We start from the raw sequence: 21,980 nt of genomic DNA on the forward strand, positions 1-21,980 counted from the left end.
CGGTTTTGTGCCTGAAAAATATAGGAGTTGAATTCGGTTTTGAGCAAGCTGACATCAAAACCTTTCAAAACTATGGGTTGTTTTGTGCTTAAGTTTCTTTCACTTAGAATAGTTACTTTGCTGACTTTTGTGTCAGAAGATAGTGAATTTCTACACATTGTAGAACCAACTCATCTTTTTTACCATGCAAATAAGGTAATTGACAATTCCCATTCTTCATTTTTTGCTTAAGCTTGTTTGAGTTTCACTTGTCTCAAAGTCATTGCTGAAATTATATCCACCTCCTCATTCTACTACCACTGAAGGTACCATCTATTGGATGTGCATAGCATGTTAGCATTTTACATGGCTAGGATAAAAAAAATTAATAATTGGGAACATTACTAGGTGAGCCTTCACCAAAAATAATATAGGTAGTGGGGTATATGTTTGTGTTGCTGTCAGGCAGGGAAAGACCCACCAGGGAGGGTTAGAGCTCAATCTGCTTATGTTGTAGCTTTTTTTGCCAATCTGCAAAGAGCATTTTATGAGGCCATCTGCAAGGCAATCCTTAGAGCAGTATATTTGTTTTTACTGAGCTTTATTGTCTTAAGTCTAAAATGTTTGTCCAATTTAAATGTCATAGCACGATAATTTGATGGATAGAAAGTCAAGGGCAGCACCCCTGTGCTCTCCCAATCTGCAGAGCCAGCAGATGAGGCCCCCCCTCCCGGACCCCGCAACTTGCCGGAAGCATGATCGTGGAAAATCAGCACTCTAGTCTTCCTCATTCTTTTAAGAAAGATTCAACTGCACACACAAAACTCCTTCTTGGTGTAAATGTCACCTGCCACTTTTGAGCCCAAGCTTGGATGTTGTCCAAGTTCTGTAAGATGGCATCGGCTACTTCCTATCAGAACTCCTCTTTCTGACTTGGAGTTACTTTGCTATTTGTGCACTGTTTCAGCACTTTTTTATATTTGTTCTCAGGATGTGGGTGATATTGACAAGACTGCAATTTAATGTCTATCCCTAGCTGCCTAGGGGTGGTGGTGGTGGTGGGCCACTTACTTGATCCGCTGAAATCCTTGTAGTGATGGTGCTCCCATAATGGCGTTAGGTAGGGAAAACGAGGAAATTGACTCAATGATGATGATGGAACAGTCCAAGTTAGGGTGGTAAGTGATTTGGAGGGGAGCTTGGAGATGATGATGTTCCCATGACATTTCTGCTCTTGTTCTTCTCGGTGGAAGAGGTCGCAGGGTAGGGAGGTGCTGTTGTAGAGTTGCTGCAGCGTATCCTGTAGATAGTCCTTACTGCAACCACAGTGCACCAGTGATGAAGGGAATGGATGTTAAGTCTAGTGGCAGGGGTGCTGATCAAGCATACTGCCCTGTCATGGATAGTTAATCCTTTGAGTGTTGTTGCAGCTGAGCCCATTTAGGTCAGTGATGAGTAGTTTATCATACTCCTTACTTGTGCCTTATAGGTGGTAAAGGAGCCTTGAGAGATCTGGAGATGAGCCACTCGTCGCAGGGTACCCAGCCTCTGCCTTGTTCTTGTAGCTACAGCGTCGATATGGTTGGTCCAGCTAAGCCTTTGGCTACAATTTTGATGGTTGGGCTCAGCAATGGTACAGTTGAAAGTCAGGGGAAGGTAATTGGGCTTTTTCTTGTTGGAAGTGGCCTTTATTGGCAATTGTGTGGTGTAAATGTTACCTGCCACTTTTGAGCCCAAACTTGGATATTGTCCAAGTTCTGTAAGATGGCATCGGCTACTTCCTATCGGAGGAGTTGGGCCTAAACACTGTGGATTCATCAGCAGATAGCCCAATCCTGATGGAGGGATGGTCATTGATGAAGCATCAGAAGACGGTTAGGCCAGTGACACTTCTCCGAGAAACTTGTGTAGTGATGTCATGGGGCTGGGATGATTTGCTTTCAACAACCATGGCCATCTTACTTTGTGTCAACTGTGATTTCAACCACTGGAGGGTTTTGCCTTTGATCCCCATGGACCTATTTTGCTAGGGTTCCCTGATGCCATACTTAGTTGAATGCTGCCTCTCCCACGGTATTCAACTCTTGTGTCCATGTCTGGATCACATCTGTGATAAATTCTGAGGCTGAATGGAACCAGATCTGAGCAGATTGTTGGTAAGTAGGTGTCGCTGGATGGTTCTAATAAAGTTCCTTCCATCACTTTACTAATGATTGTGAGGAGGCTGATTGGTCAGGATCAATTTATCCTGTTTTATTGTGGCTAGGACATAGCTGGGCAATCTTCCATACTGTTGCGGTATATGTCAGTGTCATGACTATACCAAAACAACTTGGTTACGGGGGTAAGCAAGTCTTCAGCACTACAGTTGGGATGCTATTAGGGTCCATAGTCTTTCCTATCCAGTACACTCTTATGTCATGTGAAATGAAATGAATTGGCTAATATTATTCCTATATTTAAAAAGGGAGATAGAACAAGTCCAGGGAATTATAGATCAGTTAGCTTAACGTCAATGGTAGGAAAGATAATGGAATCTTTACTCAAAGATGTAATGGAAAGACATCTAGAGAATGAAAATATAGTAAAGAACAGTCAGCACGGATTTCAGAAGGGAAAGTCATGCTTCACCAACCTTATTGAATTCTTTGAAGAAGTAACAGAAAGAGTAGACAAAAGTAATGTAGTGGATGTAATATATTTGGATTTTCAAAAGGCCTTCGATAAGGTACCACATTGTAGACTCATGACTAAGGTCAGAGCATGTGGAGTCAAGGAACTGGTAGCAGAAGGGATAGCAAGCTGGCTACAAAACAGAAAACAGAGAGTAGGGATTAAGGGTAGCTACTCAGACTGGCAAAATGAATTGGTGCTGGGACCACTGTTGTTCACAATTAACATTAATGATTTGGATTCGGGAATCGGAAGTACAATTTCAAAATTTGCGGACCGCACAAAATTGGGCGGTATAGTTCATACAAAGGAAGAATGCGTTAAAATGCAAGAGGACATTAATAAACTTGCAGAATGGGTGTGTAATTGGCAAATCAATTTCAATATAGATAAGTGTGAGGTGGTGCATTTTGGTACGAAATATAAGGAGGCCATATACTGCCTGGATAATAAGAGTCTAAATGGGATAGAGGAGCAATGGGATTGAGGGGTACAGATACACAAATCACTAAAAGTAGCAACGCAGGTTAATAAGGCCGTAAAAAAGGTGAATCAAGCACTAGCGTTCATTTCTAGAGGGATAGAATTGAAAAGCAAAGAAGATATGTTAAACTTGTAAAGAACCTTGGTTAGACCACACTTGGAGTATTGTGCACAATTCTGGTCTCCATATTATAGAAAGGATATAGAGGCATTGGAGAAGGTGCAATAAAGATACACAAGGATGATACCAGAACTAAGAGGATATACATATCAGGAAAGGCTGAACAAGCTAGGGCTCTTTTCTCTAGAAACGAGAAGGCTGAGGGGTGACCTGACAGAGGACTTTCAGATAATAATAGTGTAGAAGCAGAGAAAATGTTTCCACTTGTGGGGGTGTCCAAAACTAGAGATCATAAATATAAAATAGTCCCTAATAAATCCAATTGGAAGTTCAGGAGAAACTTCTTTACCCAAAGAGTGTAAGAATGTGGAATGTGCTCCCACAAGGAGTAGCTGAGGCAAATAGCATAGATGCATTTAAGGGGAAGCTAGATAAGCACAAGAGGGAGAAAGGAATTAAAGGGTATTCTGATAGGGTTAGATGAAGTAGGGAGGGAGGAGGCTCATGTGCAGTATAAATGCTGGCATAGACCAGTTGGGCCGAATAGCCCGTTTCTGTGCTGTAGTTTCGATGTAACTCGATACTGGCGATCTCCGGAGAATGCCTAGTAGGTTCATTCACTCGGCACTTTATGCTGAAGATGCGTGCAAACACTTCAGACTTGTTTCCTGCACTCGTGTGCTGGCCTCCACTGTGGTTGTGAAAGATGTTTAAGGAGCCTTTTCCTCATAATTGCTTGGTTGTCCACCACCATTGGTGGATGTGGCGAGCTTTGCTCCGATCCATTGATTGTGGGGCTGCTTATTTTTTAAAATTCATTCATGGGATGTGGCAAGGCCAGCATTTATTGCCCATCCCTAATTGCACTTGAGAAGGTGGTGGTGAGCCGACATAAAGGCCAGAAGGTTTCCTTCCCTAAAGAGCATTAGTGAACCAGATGGGTTTTTACGACAATCTGGTAGTTTCATGGCTATTGTTACTGATACTAGTTTTTTTTTTACTGATTTTATTTAATTAATTGAATTTAAATTCCCCAGCTGCCGTGGCAGGATTTGAACTCATGACTCCAGATTACTAGTCCGGGCCTCTGGATTACTAGTCCAAGTAACATAACCACTGTGCTACCATACCTGGCTATAGCCTACTGTTTTTGGTGCTTAGCAATTAGGTAGTCCTGTTTTGTGGCTTCACTAGGCTGATACATCATTGTGATGTGCCTGGTGCTACCCTCGACATGCCCTTCTGCACTCCAAAAGCCCCAAAAAATTATAGCGCGGCGTAAATAATGGTAAAATCTCTTGCGCCATAATTTCCTGGGACTTTTACTGTTTAAAACGAACCCAATGGTGCAAGTCTCCAGGAAATTCTGGGCCATTATTTTAGTTTTGAACGATGATTAAGATTTGACATTGGTTTGGCATTTATAGTCCCTTGTGTCATAAGTTTTGCTCATGGGAGATATGAAAAGACTTCTTTCCTTGTGTATGGTTTGCATGATTTGATTTAATTTACTGATGCAACAGACACAACATTCTATACTGTATGAAGGATGTTAGAACTGTATGCAGAATAACAGTCTATACTACTGTCAAAATTATTTGACTACACTATTAAATTTCCATCACAGTACATATGTATTTCAGTTAATTTTTGTATAAAATAAAATAAGGAATCTGTAAAGGCAAAATCTAGCAATATGGCAATAATAAGCTACATTACTACAGAATGAATTTATCTACACTAATGATTTTGTACTGTGCTTTTGTGGAAGTACATTTTTATGGTACTTTTGGTAATGTAGTATTAAATGCATGAATCTTGCTGACTGAATTGCACGAGCTGGAAAAGCAATATGTCTTGAATTATTTCCAGTTTCTTATTGGCCGCAACTAAATAAGAAAAGCCAAATCAAACATGATTTCTCTAAGGATTAGTGCCTCTGAAATGAAATCTTAAACCATCAAATCTTGTAAAGACACAAAAAGCACATTCCAGGACACTATGTGAAGGACAAAATGTACATAAGTAGTTATTTTTTTCCTTGGCTGCTGCTTCACTGAGTGGCAGAAATTGAGTAATTTATATCCTTGTTTTGTAACTGCTGAAAAGATTGATGCTGGTAGGAACCACATACTAATTCAGATGAGACTTGAACTACCTGTGCTAATTTTAACATGTAAAGCGAGAATTTGAGATATCAGATGATGTTTTCCTGCTGAAAATTTTGAATGTGACCATTTTGTTTTGGAGCATAGTTTTCTTGGTCCAACAGTCACAATTAGTTATGGTGCTTGGAATTAAACTAACATATTTCAGAAGATTTATGCCATGCTACCACTTGCAAATGCATGTTAAAGGTCTCATGAAACTGTCTATGTTGCAGTAAGAGAGCCAGCATTATCTATTAAACTGTTGGATAGGAAAAGTTTAAAGAGAAAATGTAACAATCTAAATGAAGCCTAAATAGTAGTCTTCATTTTGTCACAAAATTGGCACTCTCCATTGGGCTTGTGCAGAAGTAGCATGTACAGTGAGATGCTGGGCCAGATATGTGGTCTATAGGTGTAAGTTATATATGGTTAAGAGCTGTTAAAAATCCTGCCAGAATGAGAAAGTGCAAATAGCACTTCATTTTATGGCAGAAACCTATGTGCATAATTATTCACAGGTCAAAGTGAAACTATCCCACTGTTATCATGAACATTAAATCATCGGGTACACATAAATATTTATGTTCATCGACCTGGCCCTGGACGCATCTCAAATTTAAGAGAAATGCTCACTGAGTCCTCACTGTGGGTACCAAAAAAGACAACTTCAATCTATACTTTATGGGTCAAGTGTTGAGAAATGACGAGATGGTCTCAAGACAATCAGAAAATGATTAACATCAAAATATTTGCTGAAGAAGCTGCTCTGAATTAAAAGACAATGAAGAACTTGAGGGCAGAAATTACTGTTGTCAATAAGAGCAGACAAACTCTTAGTGGGTTTGTATGGTCTTCCTTTGTCCATTGTTTTAATGCAGGTGTTAACCTGACACTTGTATTAAAGTATCACAGAGAGGTATTTGGTGCAACTACGTTAAATGCTGCTGCCAAAACAGTGCCACTTGTCGTTTCTGGTCTATAGAGAATAAAATGTAATTTGATCGGCAAACTGCTACACAATGCTCAAAGCCCAGTGCTGAAAGAATGATTGAGGGGCCACATGTCTGCTCAGTGTCCATTTTGTGCAAAGCTCAATACGAAGAAACACTGTGTGTAAGTGAAATTTAAAGAGATGGGGTCAGAGAAAGGGGGCTGTCACAATAGGCAGACAAAAATTCAGAAAGCCATTAGAGGCCTTCAAAAGGCTTCTCGACCAATTAGCAGTCTTTGCCAAGGCTGAAGGGCTGAAGGACAGACAAGTGGCTGACAAAATGAAGGGAAATGAAGGGAAAGAGAACCCTTGGTGCAAGCACAATCTGCAGAAAAGTGCGAGAGTGGCCCCCTGTTCAATGGCTGCTGAAGTGGAGATGATGCTCTAAGAGGTGGTTACAAGGATGGTGGTCCATAGGTCACATTGTAGCATTCCTGCAAGGAGGTGAAGCAAACTTCAGAACACAGCTGACCTTTACTGTCATTGCGTATGTCCAATTCTGCATGGTAGCTGCATGTGTTCTTGCAGAAGATCGCATTCCTCAATATATGTCGCTCTACTAGGGTTCCCAACCCTCCCGGAATGACCGGGGAGTCCTCCCCTGAGCGCTGCCTCCGGCAGCCCGGGAGAGCTGTGATTTTAAATTTCCCGCCTTCCACACCGCCTGAGGAAAGGGGAAGCCCCCGAAAGCTTGTGGGATTAAAAATAAAATTGTTGGACTATAACTTGGTGTTGTAAAATTGTTTACAAGCATTATTTCTGTCAATATGAGGTAGTTTTTCTGTCAGCAGATACAGGTTTGTGGGTACCAGGAGGAAGGCCTGTCATGCATCCTGAACTTCCTGGCATCCTCCTCTTTTGAATATGTCATCCCAGAGGTGTCTACATTTATTTTGGCAACATTTAATGGTGGCCTCCCCTTCCAAATGGGCACTGTGTAGTGACTATAACATATTTGCATTTTTAAAATAAGTTGCAACTCCAGGTTTTATACACTGTAGAAAATGGTCTTATTAGTGCCAGTGATGGTGATCACTTTGTACTTTTAAACTGGTCAATTGAATAGCACATTTGAATTTGAGCTAATATTAATAAATTGCAAAAGTGCAATTTATCATTGTACTTAGCATATTGTACAAATAGTGCACTTACAAACTCCCAACTGTCTAGCCTTTGGCCCTCTGCTGTAATACTTCTGTAGCCTTCGATTTGCTCAACCACTTCCTCCACCATTTGATGTCTTTGTCTCGAGCAAAACCGTTACTTTCTCCCATCCTGGTTGTTCCCCAGCATGATCCCCATCTTCAATCTTTAAAGTCAAAGGGGTGGAGACTTGAGTGTATTTGGCACCTAACAGGCTTAATCATCCATCACCAGATCAGGCTGGGCAATATGAAGTGCTACTGGGCCTTACTTAACTCTCCCAAAATGGCCCGCTACTTCAGGATCATCCTGGAGAGCAAAGGTAACCCATGGCCTCTTTTCTCTGCTGCCAACCATTTCCTTAAACCCCCCCCTCTGCCCTGCCCCATCCATCCTTACCTCCAGCAAAAAGTGCAAGGAGCTCATGGACTTTTTTAGTCACCAAGATTGAAACTATCCTTTCAGCTGCCTTTGCTGCTTCCCTCCCCCCCACCAGATTCCCCCACCACATTGCCCTCTCCAGGCTCATCAGGTCCATGAGACCTACCTGCTGCTCACTTGATGCCATTCCCTCTAATCTGCTGGCCATTCAAATTCCCTTCCTGGCTCCAATGCTAGCTGACATTGTAGCCAGCAAATCTAAGGTAAAATTATTTTCATTGTAACCATTCACACCCCTGTTGTTCTTTTGTTTTTTTTTTATCTCATATATACTGCCTATAATATATATATATATATGTATATATATATATACACATATACACATAACAGTATTATTCACAACAGAATTATTTAAATCTCATTTGTTTATATATTCTGATGACACTATCGCTAGAGATTGTGGGGATTACAGGATAATCATGCCTCATTTATATACATGAAGTATAACTAAGCTGGTTAGTTGTTTCTTTTGGTCTTATTTTATCTGGTATGATATTTTGAAATTTAACATTTTAAAAAGTTTTTTAAAAAGTGCTGACAATTATTTATTATTCTATAAATTATTGTAATCATCTGGTGATAACTTTATCCATTTTCTACTTTATGGCAGTACTTTTAAAATGCACTAAAAGTGATGCACTTTTTGTTTTTAAATATGATTAGTGATGAATTTTTACTCTAAGATTGTGCACTTACTGTTCCAATTTTTTAAAAAAGATTCTTTCATATATCCTATCCTTTTTAGTAAAAGTACTTTTTTGTGTCCATTTCATCTTATATCTGGTTTCCTAGTAGTAGGCTGTAATTATACTGCAGGTAAATGAGAGTGGTACCTCCAGCCTGTGATGCACAATTGGCAGATCCTTGCCATAAAGCAGTGACCTCCTTCTAACCAGTTGCAACAGAGCTATGCATATGCATATTTTGATATATGTGTAGTGGTGGATAATTTTTAATGTTGGGAGAGAGTGGCCAATTTGTCGTACTGTTTAAAAAAAAGAGTTCCATATGAAATTGTAAAATTTTCTAGAAGGTTCAGTGGAGTGCCTTGCCAGTTTTAAAATGTGGCTTTGCTCTAGGCTGAAGTTATATTGCAATGGGTGCAAACTTGTAGTGGTGTGAGACAGACTCTTGCAGTTATCTCACACCACTTGGCTATATTCCGATCAAATGAAACCCAACTTACACGAGTACATTTCACATTGATACCACTTTGCATTATCAAAATATGTGGTACCAAATATTAAAAAAATGAAAGTGTAACTAAAGGAATTCTTACTTCCTAAGGAGGTGGTTTATTTTGTCTTTTAGGCGCCTACTTGCAGAAGCTGCTCTACAGAGGCTTGACCTCAAAACAGCGGAACAGGCATTTGTCCGTTGTAAGGATTACCAGGGCATTGAGTTTGTGAAACGTCTAGGAAACCTTCAGAGTGAATCCATGAAACAGGCAGAAGTTGCAGCTTACTTTGGAAGATTTGAGGAAGCTGAGAGGATGTATCTAAACATGGATAGAAGGTATATATAATATTGATAAATATTTATAAGCATGTTTTAGAATAGAAACTGGTCATGATACTGTTAATTTTAATAATCAGATTTTTATCATTTGAAAATATTTAGATTTTTACAAATTGCTATTTAAAAGAAATTCTGTGCTGCTTCAGATGTAGACCAAATTAAATTTATATTCCAATGAGATTTGGGGTGGGTGGGGGCAAGATGGGTAGATGGGTGGTGTGGAGTGGAGAGGAATGCCCTTGGTGTTTTGACATCTACATAAAGGCCATTTTGCTCCCCTGATTTTCTTTCCCTTCCTATCTACCGTAAAAGTCACCCCACAGTAATAACTGTTTAATTTTCTCCCCTCTAATTATTGTTGAAGAGTTCCTGTTTAGAAGGTTGTTTGGGGATGTTAGCCACAGTAAATCTCAGATCATGGAATGGATTTGTGCTAGATTTGTCTGGATTTTTCAGCCCACTTTTTTTTTTTATTCGTTCACGGGATGTGGGCGTCGCTGGCAAGGCCGGCATTTATTGCCCATCCCTAATTGCCCTCGAGAAGGTGGTGGTGAGCCGCCTTCTTGAACCGCTGCAGTCCGTGTGGTGACGGTTCTCCCACAGTGCTGTTAGGAAGGGAGTTCCAGGATTTTGACCCAGCGACAATGAAGGAACGGCGATATATTTCCAAGTTGGGATGGTGTGTGACTTGGAGGGGAACGTGCAGGTGGTGTTGTTCCCATGCGCCTGCTGCCCTTGTCCTTCTAGGTGGTAGAGGTCGCGGGTTTGGGAGGTGCTGTCGAAGAAGCCTTGGCGAGTTGCTGCAGTGCATCCTGTGGATGGTGCACACTGCAGCCACAGTGCGCCGGTGGTGAAGGGAGTGAATGTTTAGGGTGGTGGATGGGGTGCCAATCAAGCGGGCTGCTTTATCTTGGATGGTGTTGAGCTTCTTGAGTGTTGTTGGAGCTGCACTCATCCAAGCAAGTGGAGAGTATTCCATCACACTCCTGACTTGTGCCTTGTAGATGGTGGAAAGGCTTTGGGGAGTCAGGAGGTGAGTCACTCGCCGCAGAATACCCAGCCTCTGACCTGCTCTTGTAGCCACAGTATTTATATGGCTGGTCCAGTTAAGTTTCTGGTCAATGGTGACCCCCAGGATGTTGATGGTGGGGGATTCGGCGATGGTAATGTCGTTGAATGTCAAGGGGAGGTGGTTAGACTCTCTCTTGTTGGAGATGGTCATTGCCTGGCACTTATCTGGCGCGAATGTTACTTGCCACTTATCAGCCCAAGCCTGGATGTTGTCCAGGTCTTGCTGCATGCAGGCTCGGACTGCTTCATTATCTGAGGGGTTGCGAATGGAACTGAACGCTGTGCAGTCATCAGCGAACATCCCCATTTCTGACCTTATGATGGAGGGAAGGTCATTGATGAAGCAGCTGAAGATGGTTGGGCCTAGGACACTGCCCTGAGGAACTCCTGCAGCAATGCCTTGGGGCTGAGATGATTGGCCTCCAACAACCACTACCATCTTCCTTTGTGCTAGGTATGACTCCAGCCACTGGAGAGTTTTCCCCCTGATTCCCATTGACTTCAATTTTACTAGGGCTCCTTGGTGCCACACTCGGTCAAATGCTGCCTTGATGTCAAGGGCAGTCACTCTCACCTCACCTCTGGAATTCAGCTCTTTTGTCCATGTTTGGACCAAGGCTGTAATGAGGTCTGGAGCCGAGTGGTCCTGGCGGAACCCAAACTGAGCATCGGTGAGCAGGTTATTGGTGAGTAAGTGCCGCTTGATAGCACTGTCGACGACACCTTCCATCACTTTGCTGATGATTGAGAGTAGACTGATGGGGCGGTAATTGGCCGGATTGGATTTGTCCTGCTTTTTGTGGACAGGACATACCTGGGCAATTTTCCACATTGTCGGGTGGATGCCAGTGTTGTAGCTGTACTGGAACAGCTTGGCTAGAGGCGCAGCTAGTTCTGGAGCACCACTTCACGGTGACTGTCTGAAGTATCTGGAGCTGCTGCTCTAAGATCAAATTGGCCACTAGCATAGATTCTGTTGTTCAGGTTGGTCAGTGATTCTACCCTTGATACAGTCTTTGGACCCTGATTGTGCCAAATTGAAGTGGCTGCTTGACACTAATCATTCTTGTTCTGCTGATTAGTGCCAGTGACGTTCCTATAGACCCCAGTCAACACTAATCTGATGAAAAAGTAAAGGAACTCGACATTGGTGTGTATTGACTGACTAGTCATTCCTGGTGCTAGGCAGGACTTGGAATGCTCCTTTATCCCAAAATAGAGAGCTTTCAATTTTGTCACTAATCATTTGGTGCTATTTTAGCAATGTTTCTCCCTCTCCCTGATACCAGGACTTGGGGCTATAAGCTTTAGAAAAGACTTGTAAAGCTAATTTTTTTAATTAGAGAAAAGATTATTGAGTGGAAACATGATGTAGGTGCTTAAAATGCTGTGTGCTGTTATAAGCATGTTATTCGACTTGATATTTTGTACCGAACTAGAGAATTAAAATTCTCAAGTGTGATGGAGGTTAGAAGAAACTTTGGGGTAGATTTTAACACCCCTGCCCAACGGGAACGGTGCAGGCAAGGAGTTAAGATGGTTGGGGGTTGTCACGCTGCGTTCCCCACACGTTTCCCCCCCCCACAATCTTTGCTTACATTAATTCAGGCATGGAGGACCGTCAGCAGCCGGCAGGTGGGGGCCTACTTACATTGTAAAGCCGTGGGCCGATGACATCATCGGCGACGGCATTTTAACTTCTGGATTCAGGAACCCTACATTAGGGCCAATCCTGACAGCAGAAATACAGCAGCAGTCACAGAGAGGCCAAGGTAAGTTTAGAAATATCAAAATCAGCCACCACGAAGAGTCCTTAGGCCTCCCCATCCCCGGCCTTGCCTCTCCCTCCAAGTGCTGGCACGGCTTCCAAAGCCCCGACACAGTGCTAATTTTATGCCAGGGACCGTTCCCTTGGGTCCCCGGCTTCCTCGGACTCCTAACCCGACCTTTGCTTCTGCCAGCCAGCCCTGACATCACTCCCACTGATTTTGAGCAAGGGACTATCTTGGATTGTTTAAGAACATAAAAAATAGGAGCAGGAGTAGGCCATACTGCCCTTTGAGCCTGCTCTATCATTCATTAAGATCATGGCTGATCTTCGACCTCAACTCCACTTTCCCGCCTGATCTCCATATCCCTTGATTCCCTTAGTGTCCAAAAATCTATCTCAGCCTTGAATATACTCAACGACTAAGCATCCACAGCCCTCTGGGGTAGAGAATTGAGAATTCCAAATATTCACGACCCTCTGAGTGAAGAAATTTCTCCTCATGAGTCTTAAATGGCTGACCCCTGAGACTATGCCCCCTAGTTCTAGACTCTCCAGCCAGGGGAAACAACCTCTTAGCATCTACCCTGTCAAGTCCCCTCAGAATCTTGTATGTTTCAATAAGATCACCTCTCATTCTTCTAAACTTGAGAGTATAGGCCCATTCTACTCAATCTCTCCTCATAGGACAACCCTCTCATCCCAGGAATCAATCTAGTGAATCTTCATCGCACCGCCTCTAAGGCAAGTATATCCTTCCTTAGATAAGGAGACCAAAACTGTACACAGTACTCCTGGTGAGGTCTTACCAAAGCCCTGTACAATTGTAGTAAGACATCAAGAATAAGACTTAGTCTTGTACTCCAACCCCCTTGCAACAAAGGCCAATATGCCATTTGCTTGACTTTCATATTCTATTTTCTCCCTTTTTTTGAAATCAATTTTTTTGGTCATCTTTTGCTGGTTTCTAAAACACTTCCAATCCTCAGGCTTACTACTCTTTGGCAACATTATAGGCCTCTTCTTTTAATTTAATCTCATCCTTAACTTCTTTCGTTAGCCATGGATGAATCACTTTTACCGTGGAGTTTGTTTCTTAATGGAATGTATCTTCGTTGAGAATATTGAAATATTTTTCTAAACGTTTGCCATTGCTTATCTACCGTCATACCTTTTAACCTAATTTCCCAATCTACCTTTGTCAACTCTCCCCTCATACCTATATAAATGGCTTTATTTAAAGTTTATGACTCTGGTTTTGGACTTAAGTATGTCACTCTCAAACTCAATGAGACCTGGGAGTTAAAATGGCTCAGGCCTCATTTTGCTCCCCGTGGGCGTTTCCTGCTTGCCCTGCAACCATGCCTGCTCTCAACGTGCCCCCAGTTAAAATTGACCCCTTTGTTTCACATATCCACTAGTCTGTGGATATAAATTCCTAAGAAAAAGCAGTTGAGGCTGCAATGACAAACTACTTTAAAAATGAATCATTAAATATATGTCTGGGAGTAGATTTTCTACAATTTTTTTAAATTTCAAAATATACTTTATTCCATAAAATTTAAAGATACACAGTTTACACACAGTTCAAATAAAGGGCACAAAATGCAGCACAGCAGTTCAAAGCAATGCAATACACTATGATTGTATACACTATGATCTTATTGTTACAATTTTTAAAACAGTACATATTTTCTAATACATTCTGTGCAATACAGGGTGGGGTGACTTTATACAGTGGCCTTTCCCTTAGAATAGAACTGAAATAGTGATATACTTCATGGGAGGCAATGATTCCTGTGCTTCTAGGGTTGGTGGGAGGAGGGGTGAATGCTGCCTTAAGTTCATGAGGCCAGAGTTTAATGATAGAATGTCTGAAAGATCTGCAGAATTATTTGATTAGCTTTGGGCTGAGGGGAGTAATTTTTTTTGCAGAATGTACATGGAGATTAAATGGATGAGGTACAGTTCATGAGGGGGTAAACTATATATGGTCAATGGAATTTGTATATGACTTTTTTTGGTTTTATGATGGCTTTAAGTTGTTCCTCTGTAGAACAGCATGAACACAAACATATAGTGCCACCAGGCTGCTCATGTGGTCAGAATTTTAGGTTTTTTTTTCTATAAAATGACTTTCTGTTCTCCCTGTAGAGATCTGGCTATCGATTTAAGGATCAAGTTAGGAGATTGGTTTCGAGTACTGCAGTTGCTAAAAACTGGTTCTGGTGATGCCGATGATGCCCTGCTTGAACAGGCTTATAATGCTATTGGAGACTATTTTGCAGATCGTCAAAAGTGGTAAGTAACAGCAGAGTTATACAAAATGATTGAAAAGGACAATGAACATAGGAGGCCCTGAAGCTCCGTGGGCATTCTCCCAGTCTCTTGTCATAAATTTATGGGAGACTGACAAAAACCCTAGAGAAACTTCTCCTTAGAACAGAGATGGTTAAGTTCATCACCCTGTGGAAGCTCCAGCAGTTTTAAACTTCCTTGATTGTTGTATTTAGACCAATGAAGGAGCAGCATTTTTTTTAACCAATCAGGAAGCAGCTTCATCTAATCCTCAAGGCCTGGGAAGTTTAAACAGTTTAGGCAGACAGTCTTCATTGCATACAAGTGCAAAAAAGCACAGAACTAGTATCTTCGTGGACCAGCCAACTGGCAGGACAAAGAACACTGACAACAAAGAACTGGCTGCAAAGTGACCTATGGGTGGAGGTGGGGAGCAGTGGTGACAGTAGAAAACTGCTGGGCAGCTGACTGGCAAGTGATGGTTTAGACAGAGCAGGGTCTTGGGCCCACATCTGGAGGAGCTTCAGTAGGTCCACAGGCCAGAACCAGGCCTGGTTGGGTAATAGATATAAATGAATAAAACAACTACAAGATACCCTTAATCAAATACAAGAGAATACAGGAAAGTGTTTTACAACAACACAATATAGGTATAAGTATAAAATAGGTGAAACAATTAAAACAGTAAATATTCAGCAGTCCTACTACCTCTCTCTAGGCAAGGAGGCTGAAATACTGGCTGTGTTTTGAGGATGTGGAGGCTCTGAAGCTGTAATGTTGCCTGTGCTTTAAAATTCAGGGTACATCTATAAATTGCATTGACTCTACTTGATTTTCTATAAAATTGTAATACTGATAATGGTTTCTCACCTGTTGATATTTTGAAAGATATAAAGGGAAGTTAGGACAAATTTAGTAATCCTGCTCATGGAGTGTTAGTCAATGCGTGTTAGAGAGGAGACAACAACACTAGTGCTGATTCCTCAAATCATACTGGTGTTAAATTAGACTAGTCACTGGTAGCACAGGATTGCTAATTGACACTATTCAGTACCCGAAGAATTAACAAATATATTGCAATTCAATCCTCTTGTTTCCAAAATTTGTATCCAGATAAATGGATATTATGGCATATAATTCAATTTTTAAGCAAGAAAATGTATTCAATCCTGTATGATCATGTTGATGGTTTCAGATAACCATGAAATATATATTGTGTGGAAAATTGTGATACCAAAGAAAATCGTTCAAAATGGATGTGATTTAAAATCCACTTTGCATTTGCAGGATGAATGCTGTTCAATACTACGTGCAAGGCCGAAATCAGGAGCGACTAGCGGAGTGTTATTATATGCTTGAAGATTATGAAGGTTTGGAGAAACTGGCAAACGCCCTACCAGAAAATAACAAACTGCTTCCTGTAAGTAGTGGGCATGACACATTCTCATTGGAATGAAATGTTGAGGTTCATCTCAATGTGTAAGTAGGACAAAATAGATCTGCAGTGAATTCTGTTTAAAGTTGTGATAAATTGAAAAGGAATTGTTAAGGGAATAAAAGTCAACTATGATGACTATGAACCAAATTAACTCATTCCATACTAGCACAAACTATCAATCAATTTAAATGATTGATAAATCTTTTCCTCAGTATTGGAATAAAGTGACCCATAATTTAAAACTTTTTGTTACATATTGATGCAAAGGAAATTTTGTGAAAATCTGGATTTGGGTGACATTTCAAGTTTTGATGACTAATGATGATTGCTCCAAATTAGTTGAAAACCGGTTGATAAATGTATGCAGGTTAGATTAATGAATAATTAACATTTAATCATCAAATCTAGTCAACTGGTTGAATTAGCTGACATTGGCTCTTTTGTGTAGGATAGAATTTTTGTTACTGTCACCCTATCCATTACAACATTGGGCATGATTTTAACATGGTGGCGGGAAGTTAGTGGGTGGGTAATTAATTGCGTGGGAAACCTGGAAAAATTTTCTGCACGTCAGTTTGAGCAATTGTGACTGAATTGAAGGCCCTTAATTTTACTTCCGGGTTTCGTATCTCCTAGCGGGTGTACTGCGCACCAGAATGACTTGCTGTGAACTGGAGCATTTAAAGGGCCATTGCAACAATGGATTTTGAAGGAGAAAAGAGGATAATTCCAGAATGCAGCATCATATTGCGAAGGCAGCATCCTGTTTCAGCGACTCCTTCCTTGAGTTGTTACTGGCTGGTGTCCGAAGCAGGAGGGAAGTCCTATACCCAGCTGATAGGAGGAAACGCCCTGCTTCTGCCACTAAGATGGCGTGGCTGGAGGTGGCAGAGGAAATCAGCATCAGGAGCATGGTGCACAGATTCCTGGGTCCAGTGGAGTGGTGGGAGTGATGTTGCACAGCCTGGGAGAGGGATCCACTGGTTCCCCCAGATCTATCCTGGCCCCTGAAGCGCATCTTCAGCATTCCTATGGCTTGCTCAGTGACAGACCTGGTGGTGATGTGACTGTCATTGGACCGCTGCTGCGCCTCGTTGGTGGGGTTTCTCACAGGTGTCATGAGCCATGTCTGCAGGAGGTATCACTTGTCTCCGAGGAGCCTCTGAGGGGGCACCGTCACATCTGAGCAAGCCATCCACCAGCGCAGATACACACACCTCGGTGGGTCCGAGTCCTCACTTAGTTGGGGTCGCACACGATGAGTCACCACACACGTGAGCACGAGCAGACACTGGCGGCAGCTGTGGAGAGTCCGCTTCGGTAGGAGCACTCTTCTCCAGGCTCTGCTCAGCTGGACACAGATGCTGAACCCTGGGGGCCATCCTTTAAAATGAGAATGATCGAGGGGCAGCAGCACATTTGCGAGGTGCTGGAACAGGTGCCATGCGCACTCTCCACAATTGCGCAGAGGATGGAGGAGTCCAATTCCTGCATGAGTGGAATGGTGGCACAGGTACGGGAGGGAATCTCTGAGATAGTGTCACGGGTAAATGCGGGAATGTCTGCGATGGAGGGAAGGCTAGCCTCCATCGAGCTTCAAGCACAGCTCAACAATGAGTCCAGTGAGGCCCTGACAACGGCCCTTCGGACTCAGGGTGAGCAATTTCTGCCACCTTAAACAGGCAGGCAGATACACTAGCACTGGCCTTACAAGGCTTCACACATGTCCTCCAACCTGTTGTCCAGCATGGTGGTTGGAGTGATGTGGGCCCGTCCCAGGAGAGGGATGATGACGAAAGGGGACATGGATGTGGGGACGCCACTCAAAGCGCTCCCACGTCTCACCCGTTGCCCCCTCTCAACCAGTACCTGCAATGCTGCCTCCTCTCCAGGTGGTCGAGTCTGCCCCTACACAGGTGCAGGTGGAGCAGTCTTTGGAGGGGCCCTCACTGGCACGGAAACCCAGAGGGCGTAGGCACAAAGCATCTAATCGGTCAGGGCGTGACCAAGAGCAACCTGCCACTACCTCTGCTGCAGCCACAGGGGAAGCACCACGTAGGAGTAGTCGGAAGCGTAAGGCAAAGGTTTTGTGAGCACAAAGGGGATGCACAAGGGTGTTTGACAGTTTGTCATGTTTTTTATTTATATTTGATTTTTGTTAATGGCACATTAAATATCATTATTGTCACCCCACTGCCACGTCTTGGCCATTCTTGACTGGCTTGTGTAATAAGGCTCACCATGAACACCCACACTTGATGCCACCCATTGGGTCACCCTACAGTGGATGTATGTGTAGTTGCACGACTATTTTGTGCAGGTGCCTGTAGCGCAGCACTGTGTTGTGGAGCTCCATGTGGCGAAGGTGGACTACGTGCCTGGCGAGGCTGGTGATGTTGTTCGTCCTCGGATGAAGTGATGAATGCAGCTATGGCGCCCCCCCATCCTGACGGTGTGAGTTTGAGGGGGTCTGCAAAGTAGGTAAATGTGTTTGCACAGCAGAGTTTAGGGTATAAATTAATAATTTTGAGTGGAAAGGCAAAGGTGTTGCAGCCAAAACTTTGTCTGAAGTGACAGAGTGCCCTGCTGCAATAAATGAGGTGTTCCCCCCCCCCCCCAACTGTCAAATAATCCTTTGCATCTCCCACTGGCTGCTGGCTGAAACACGTCTGCTCCAACAGGGAATATTTCCCACAACATGGGAAACACGCTGAGGATCCTTCAAAATTGCACCCCTGCCAAAATCTCCACTCAATGAGGTCTGTCAAGTACCTCAACTAGCTAAATAACTATCTAAATTATCATCCCGCCGGCTTTAATTGCCGGTGGGAGTCCTGCATGCAAGAGCTGCGCGCGCACCCAAACGTCATTGGGGAACCCGGAAGTGAGCGGGTTGGAGCCAGGCTCCGAACCCGCTTCGGGATTCCGCCATTTTCAGAGCCCCCCCCCCCCCCCCCCGCTCCCAACGCACCCACTCGACCATCCGAGAATCGGCCCCATTGAGTCTGTCCTCTGAGTCAGAAGGTTGTTTATCCAAGTCGCACTCCAGAGATCTGAGAACATAACCTAGGCTGACACTTCAGTGCAGTACCAAGGGAGTGCTGCACTGTCAGAGGTGCCATCTTTCGGATGAGTTGTTAAACTGAGGCCCCGTCTGCCCTCTCAAGTGGATGTAAAAGATCCCATGGCAGTATTTCGAAGAAGAGCAGAGGAGTTCTCCCTGTGATAATGTCCTATTATATATTTATCCCTCAACCAACATCACTAAAACAGATTATCTGGTCATTTATCACATTGCTGTTTTGTGGGAGCTTGCTGTGCACAAATTGGCTGCCGCGTCTCCTACATAACCACAGTGATTGCACTTCAAAAGTATTTAATTGGCTGTAAAATGCATTGGAATGTACTAAGGTTGTGAGAGGCGCTATATAAATGCAAGTTGCAGAATGGGCATATAATTGGCAAATTAATTTCAATTTAGGTTAAGTGTGAGGTATTACATTTTGGTAGGAAGAATAAGGAGGCCACATACTGCTTGGATAATAAGAGTCTAAATGAGATAGAGGAGCAAAGGGATCTCGAGGAACAGATAAACAAATCACTAAAAGTAGCGACACAGGTTAATAAGGCCATTTTTAAAAAAAGCAATCCAAGGTTAATTTCTAGAGAGATAGAATTGAAAAGAGGAGAAGTTATGTTAAACTTGTATCGAACCTGGTTAGACTACACTTGGAGTAATGTACACAGTTCTAGTCTCCATACTATAAAAAGTACATAGAGGCACTGGAGAAGGTGCAAAAAAGATTCACAAGGATGACACCATAACTGAGAGGATATACTTATAAGGAAAGGCTGAACAGGCTGAGGCTTTTTTCCCTAGAAAAGAGAAGGCTGAGGGGTGACCTGATAGAGGTCTTTAAGATTATGAAGGGTTTGATAGGGTAGACGTAGAAAAGATGTTTCCACTTGTGGGGCAGGCCAGAACTAGGGGCCATAAATATAAGATAGTCATCATTAAATCCAATAGGAAATTTAGGAGAAATTTCTTTACCCAAAGAGTGATAAGAATGTGGAACTCGCTGCTACAAGGAGTAGATGAAGCAATTAGCATAGATGCATTTAAAGGGAAATGAGATAAGAACATGAGGGAGAAAGGAATAGAAAGATATGCTGATAGGGTTAGATGAAGAGGGGTGGGAGGAGGCTCGTGTGGAGCATAAATGCTGGCATAGACCAGGCCGATTGGCCTGTTTCTGTGCATGTAACTGACTATGTATGTAAGTTCTTTCTTTCTTAGTAATGTTAACCAGCAATGATAGCAGGTTTTGTGTTCTTGGCACTAACATGGAGATCTTAAGAGTCTAAAGCTAACCTCTGCATAAATGACTGATGACCCCACTGAGAAAACCCCTAACTGTAGAGGAGCACCTGAGGCTGAAAGCCTGAGCATCTATTTGCTGTTCCTTGGCTGCCACCTCCACTCATAAGGAAAGTGCACCATCCAGTTTTGGCAGTGAAAGAGTGTGTACAAAAGGGTAGTGATTGTGTGCAATGATGTAAATGTTATTTCCTAGTGGATGCTGTATTTCCTAACTTTGATTTGTGCCAAACTTGATGAGCCCCATAAGAAATGTGTGCAAAAGCGCACTTTTCCTGACATCAACACATTTCTTTATTTGCAGCCAGATACATGGGACCTAGGTGACTGCATTGACTCAGTTGATGACCTTCCTCTCTGTGTTTTTACTGAGAGTAGCCTTCTGTCCCAAAAAGGGCTACCTGCCTTTGGCGCATGTTCTGCAGCAGGACTTCCAACGCTTCAGCATCAAAGGGAGCACTGTGGTCCGTGTGTGTCCACTGTGCCATTGTGAACAATTACTCCACTTTTTGGCCCCCTTAATGGCAAGCTGCAATTTTTAAGAATTGCTGCCTTGAGATTTTACACCCTCCACCCAAGTAAGCAGTTGAGGCAGAGACCATTGCATCTTTTAAGGAAGAAGTGAAAAAACATTTGATTCAGAGGAAGATACAGTGCTGTTGGGAGAGATTAGGGTAGTGGGATTAGTTTTGGATTACTTTAGTAAAGCACTGGCACATACACGATGCTCTGAATGACCCTTGTCTGCACTGTAAATTTCTCTGGTTCTATTATGCCAACCTTTCTGGACAAGATTTTAAGTGCCAATAGCCTAACTCAAATTAGGAGGGACTTGCATCGTGAAACTTGGGATGACCTGTCCCCTCTGCACTGCCACTGTCGGACGATGGGCAAGTTCAACCCCATTTTTGCTATTTTTACAAAATCACAACTTGTAAGTTAAATATTATAGTTCCAGTCTCCTGCTGTGACCATGGAAACATCTATGGAAGGTAACTGACCAGGGTTAAGTGATGCAAAGAGTAATGTTGGATTCATATTCTGGAGTATTACTTAATTATATTTTATGCCAGGGAAAAATTTCAGAATTTTATCATCTTCGGCGTTGCACCTGTGGTTAGTCACCTCTTTTGGGAGAGTTAATATGTTGTGAGAGTCCTTGATGGTACATATTATGTAAAGTCTGTTGGGAACAGTTGGTCTGATGAACTGAATGGGCCTTTTCCTGTTCAGTTTTTATTTGTGTTTTTAGTAGGACACATATAGAGAAACAAATGTACCAGCAGCACTTAAAGTTGGTTCTTTAGCTCATGTCATTTTCTTTTTAATAAAATGAAAGAGGGAAATTCTGCCCCAGATCAAGGGCAGAGAATGAGCAGATCAGCTGGCAGCAGCCGGTATTTTGGATGGAACCCGGTTCCATTGGGATTCCATCCTGCTTTGTTCATTGCAGCCATTTCCCAGTGAGGTGGCAATCATAGAAGTTACAACATGGAAACAGGCCCTTCGGCCCAACATGTCCATGTCG

The 21,980-nt window shown here is 42.6% G+C and overlaps 1 protein-coding gene and 1 long non-coding RNA gene across 3 annotated transcripts in view; both read left to right on the forward strand.

Moving 5' to 3' along the window:
• The window catches only part of LOC137321368 (uncharacterized), a 230,284-nt gene that overhangs the window by 174,320 nt on the left and 33,984 nt on the right, over positions 1 to 21,980 (forward strand). The gene's annotated exons all lie outside the window — the stretch shown is intronic.
• The window catches only part of wdr35 (WD repeat domain 35), a 121,148-nt gene that overhangs the window by 77,846 nt on the left and 21,322 nt on the right, over positions 1 to 21,980 (forward strand). For both annotated transcript variants that reach the window (XM_067984349.1, XM_067984351.1), the window contains exons 19-21: positions 9,293 to 9,496; positions 14,493 to 14,639; positions 15,924 to 16,056. In XM_067984349.1, the coding sequence (XP_067840450.1) occupies positions 9,293 to 9,496; positions 14,493 to 14,639; positions 15,924 to 16,056 (484 nt within the window). The remainder of the gene's footprint in view (positions 1 to 9,292; positions 9,497 to 14,492; positions 14,640 to 15,923; positions 16,057 to 21,980) is intronic.

This window comes from Heptranchias perlo, chromosome 5, assembly GCF_035084215.1.
Source record: "Heptranchias perlo isolate sHepPer1 chromosome 5, sHepPer1.hap1, whole genome shotgun sequence".
Lineage (NCBI taxonomy): Eukaryota > Metazoa > Chordata > Chondrichthyes > Hexanchiformes > Hexanchidae > Heptranchias > Heptranchias perlo.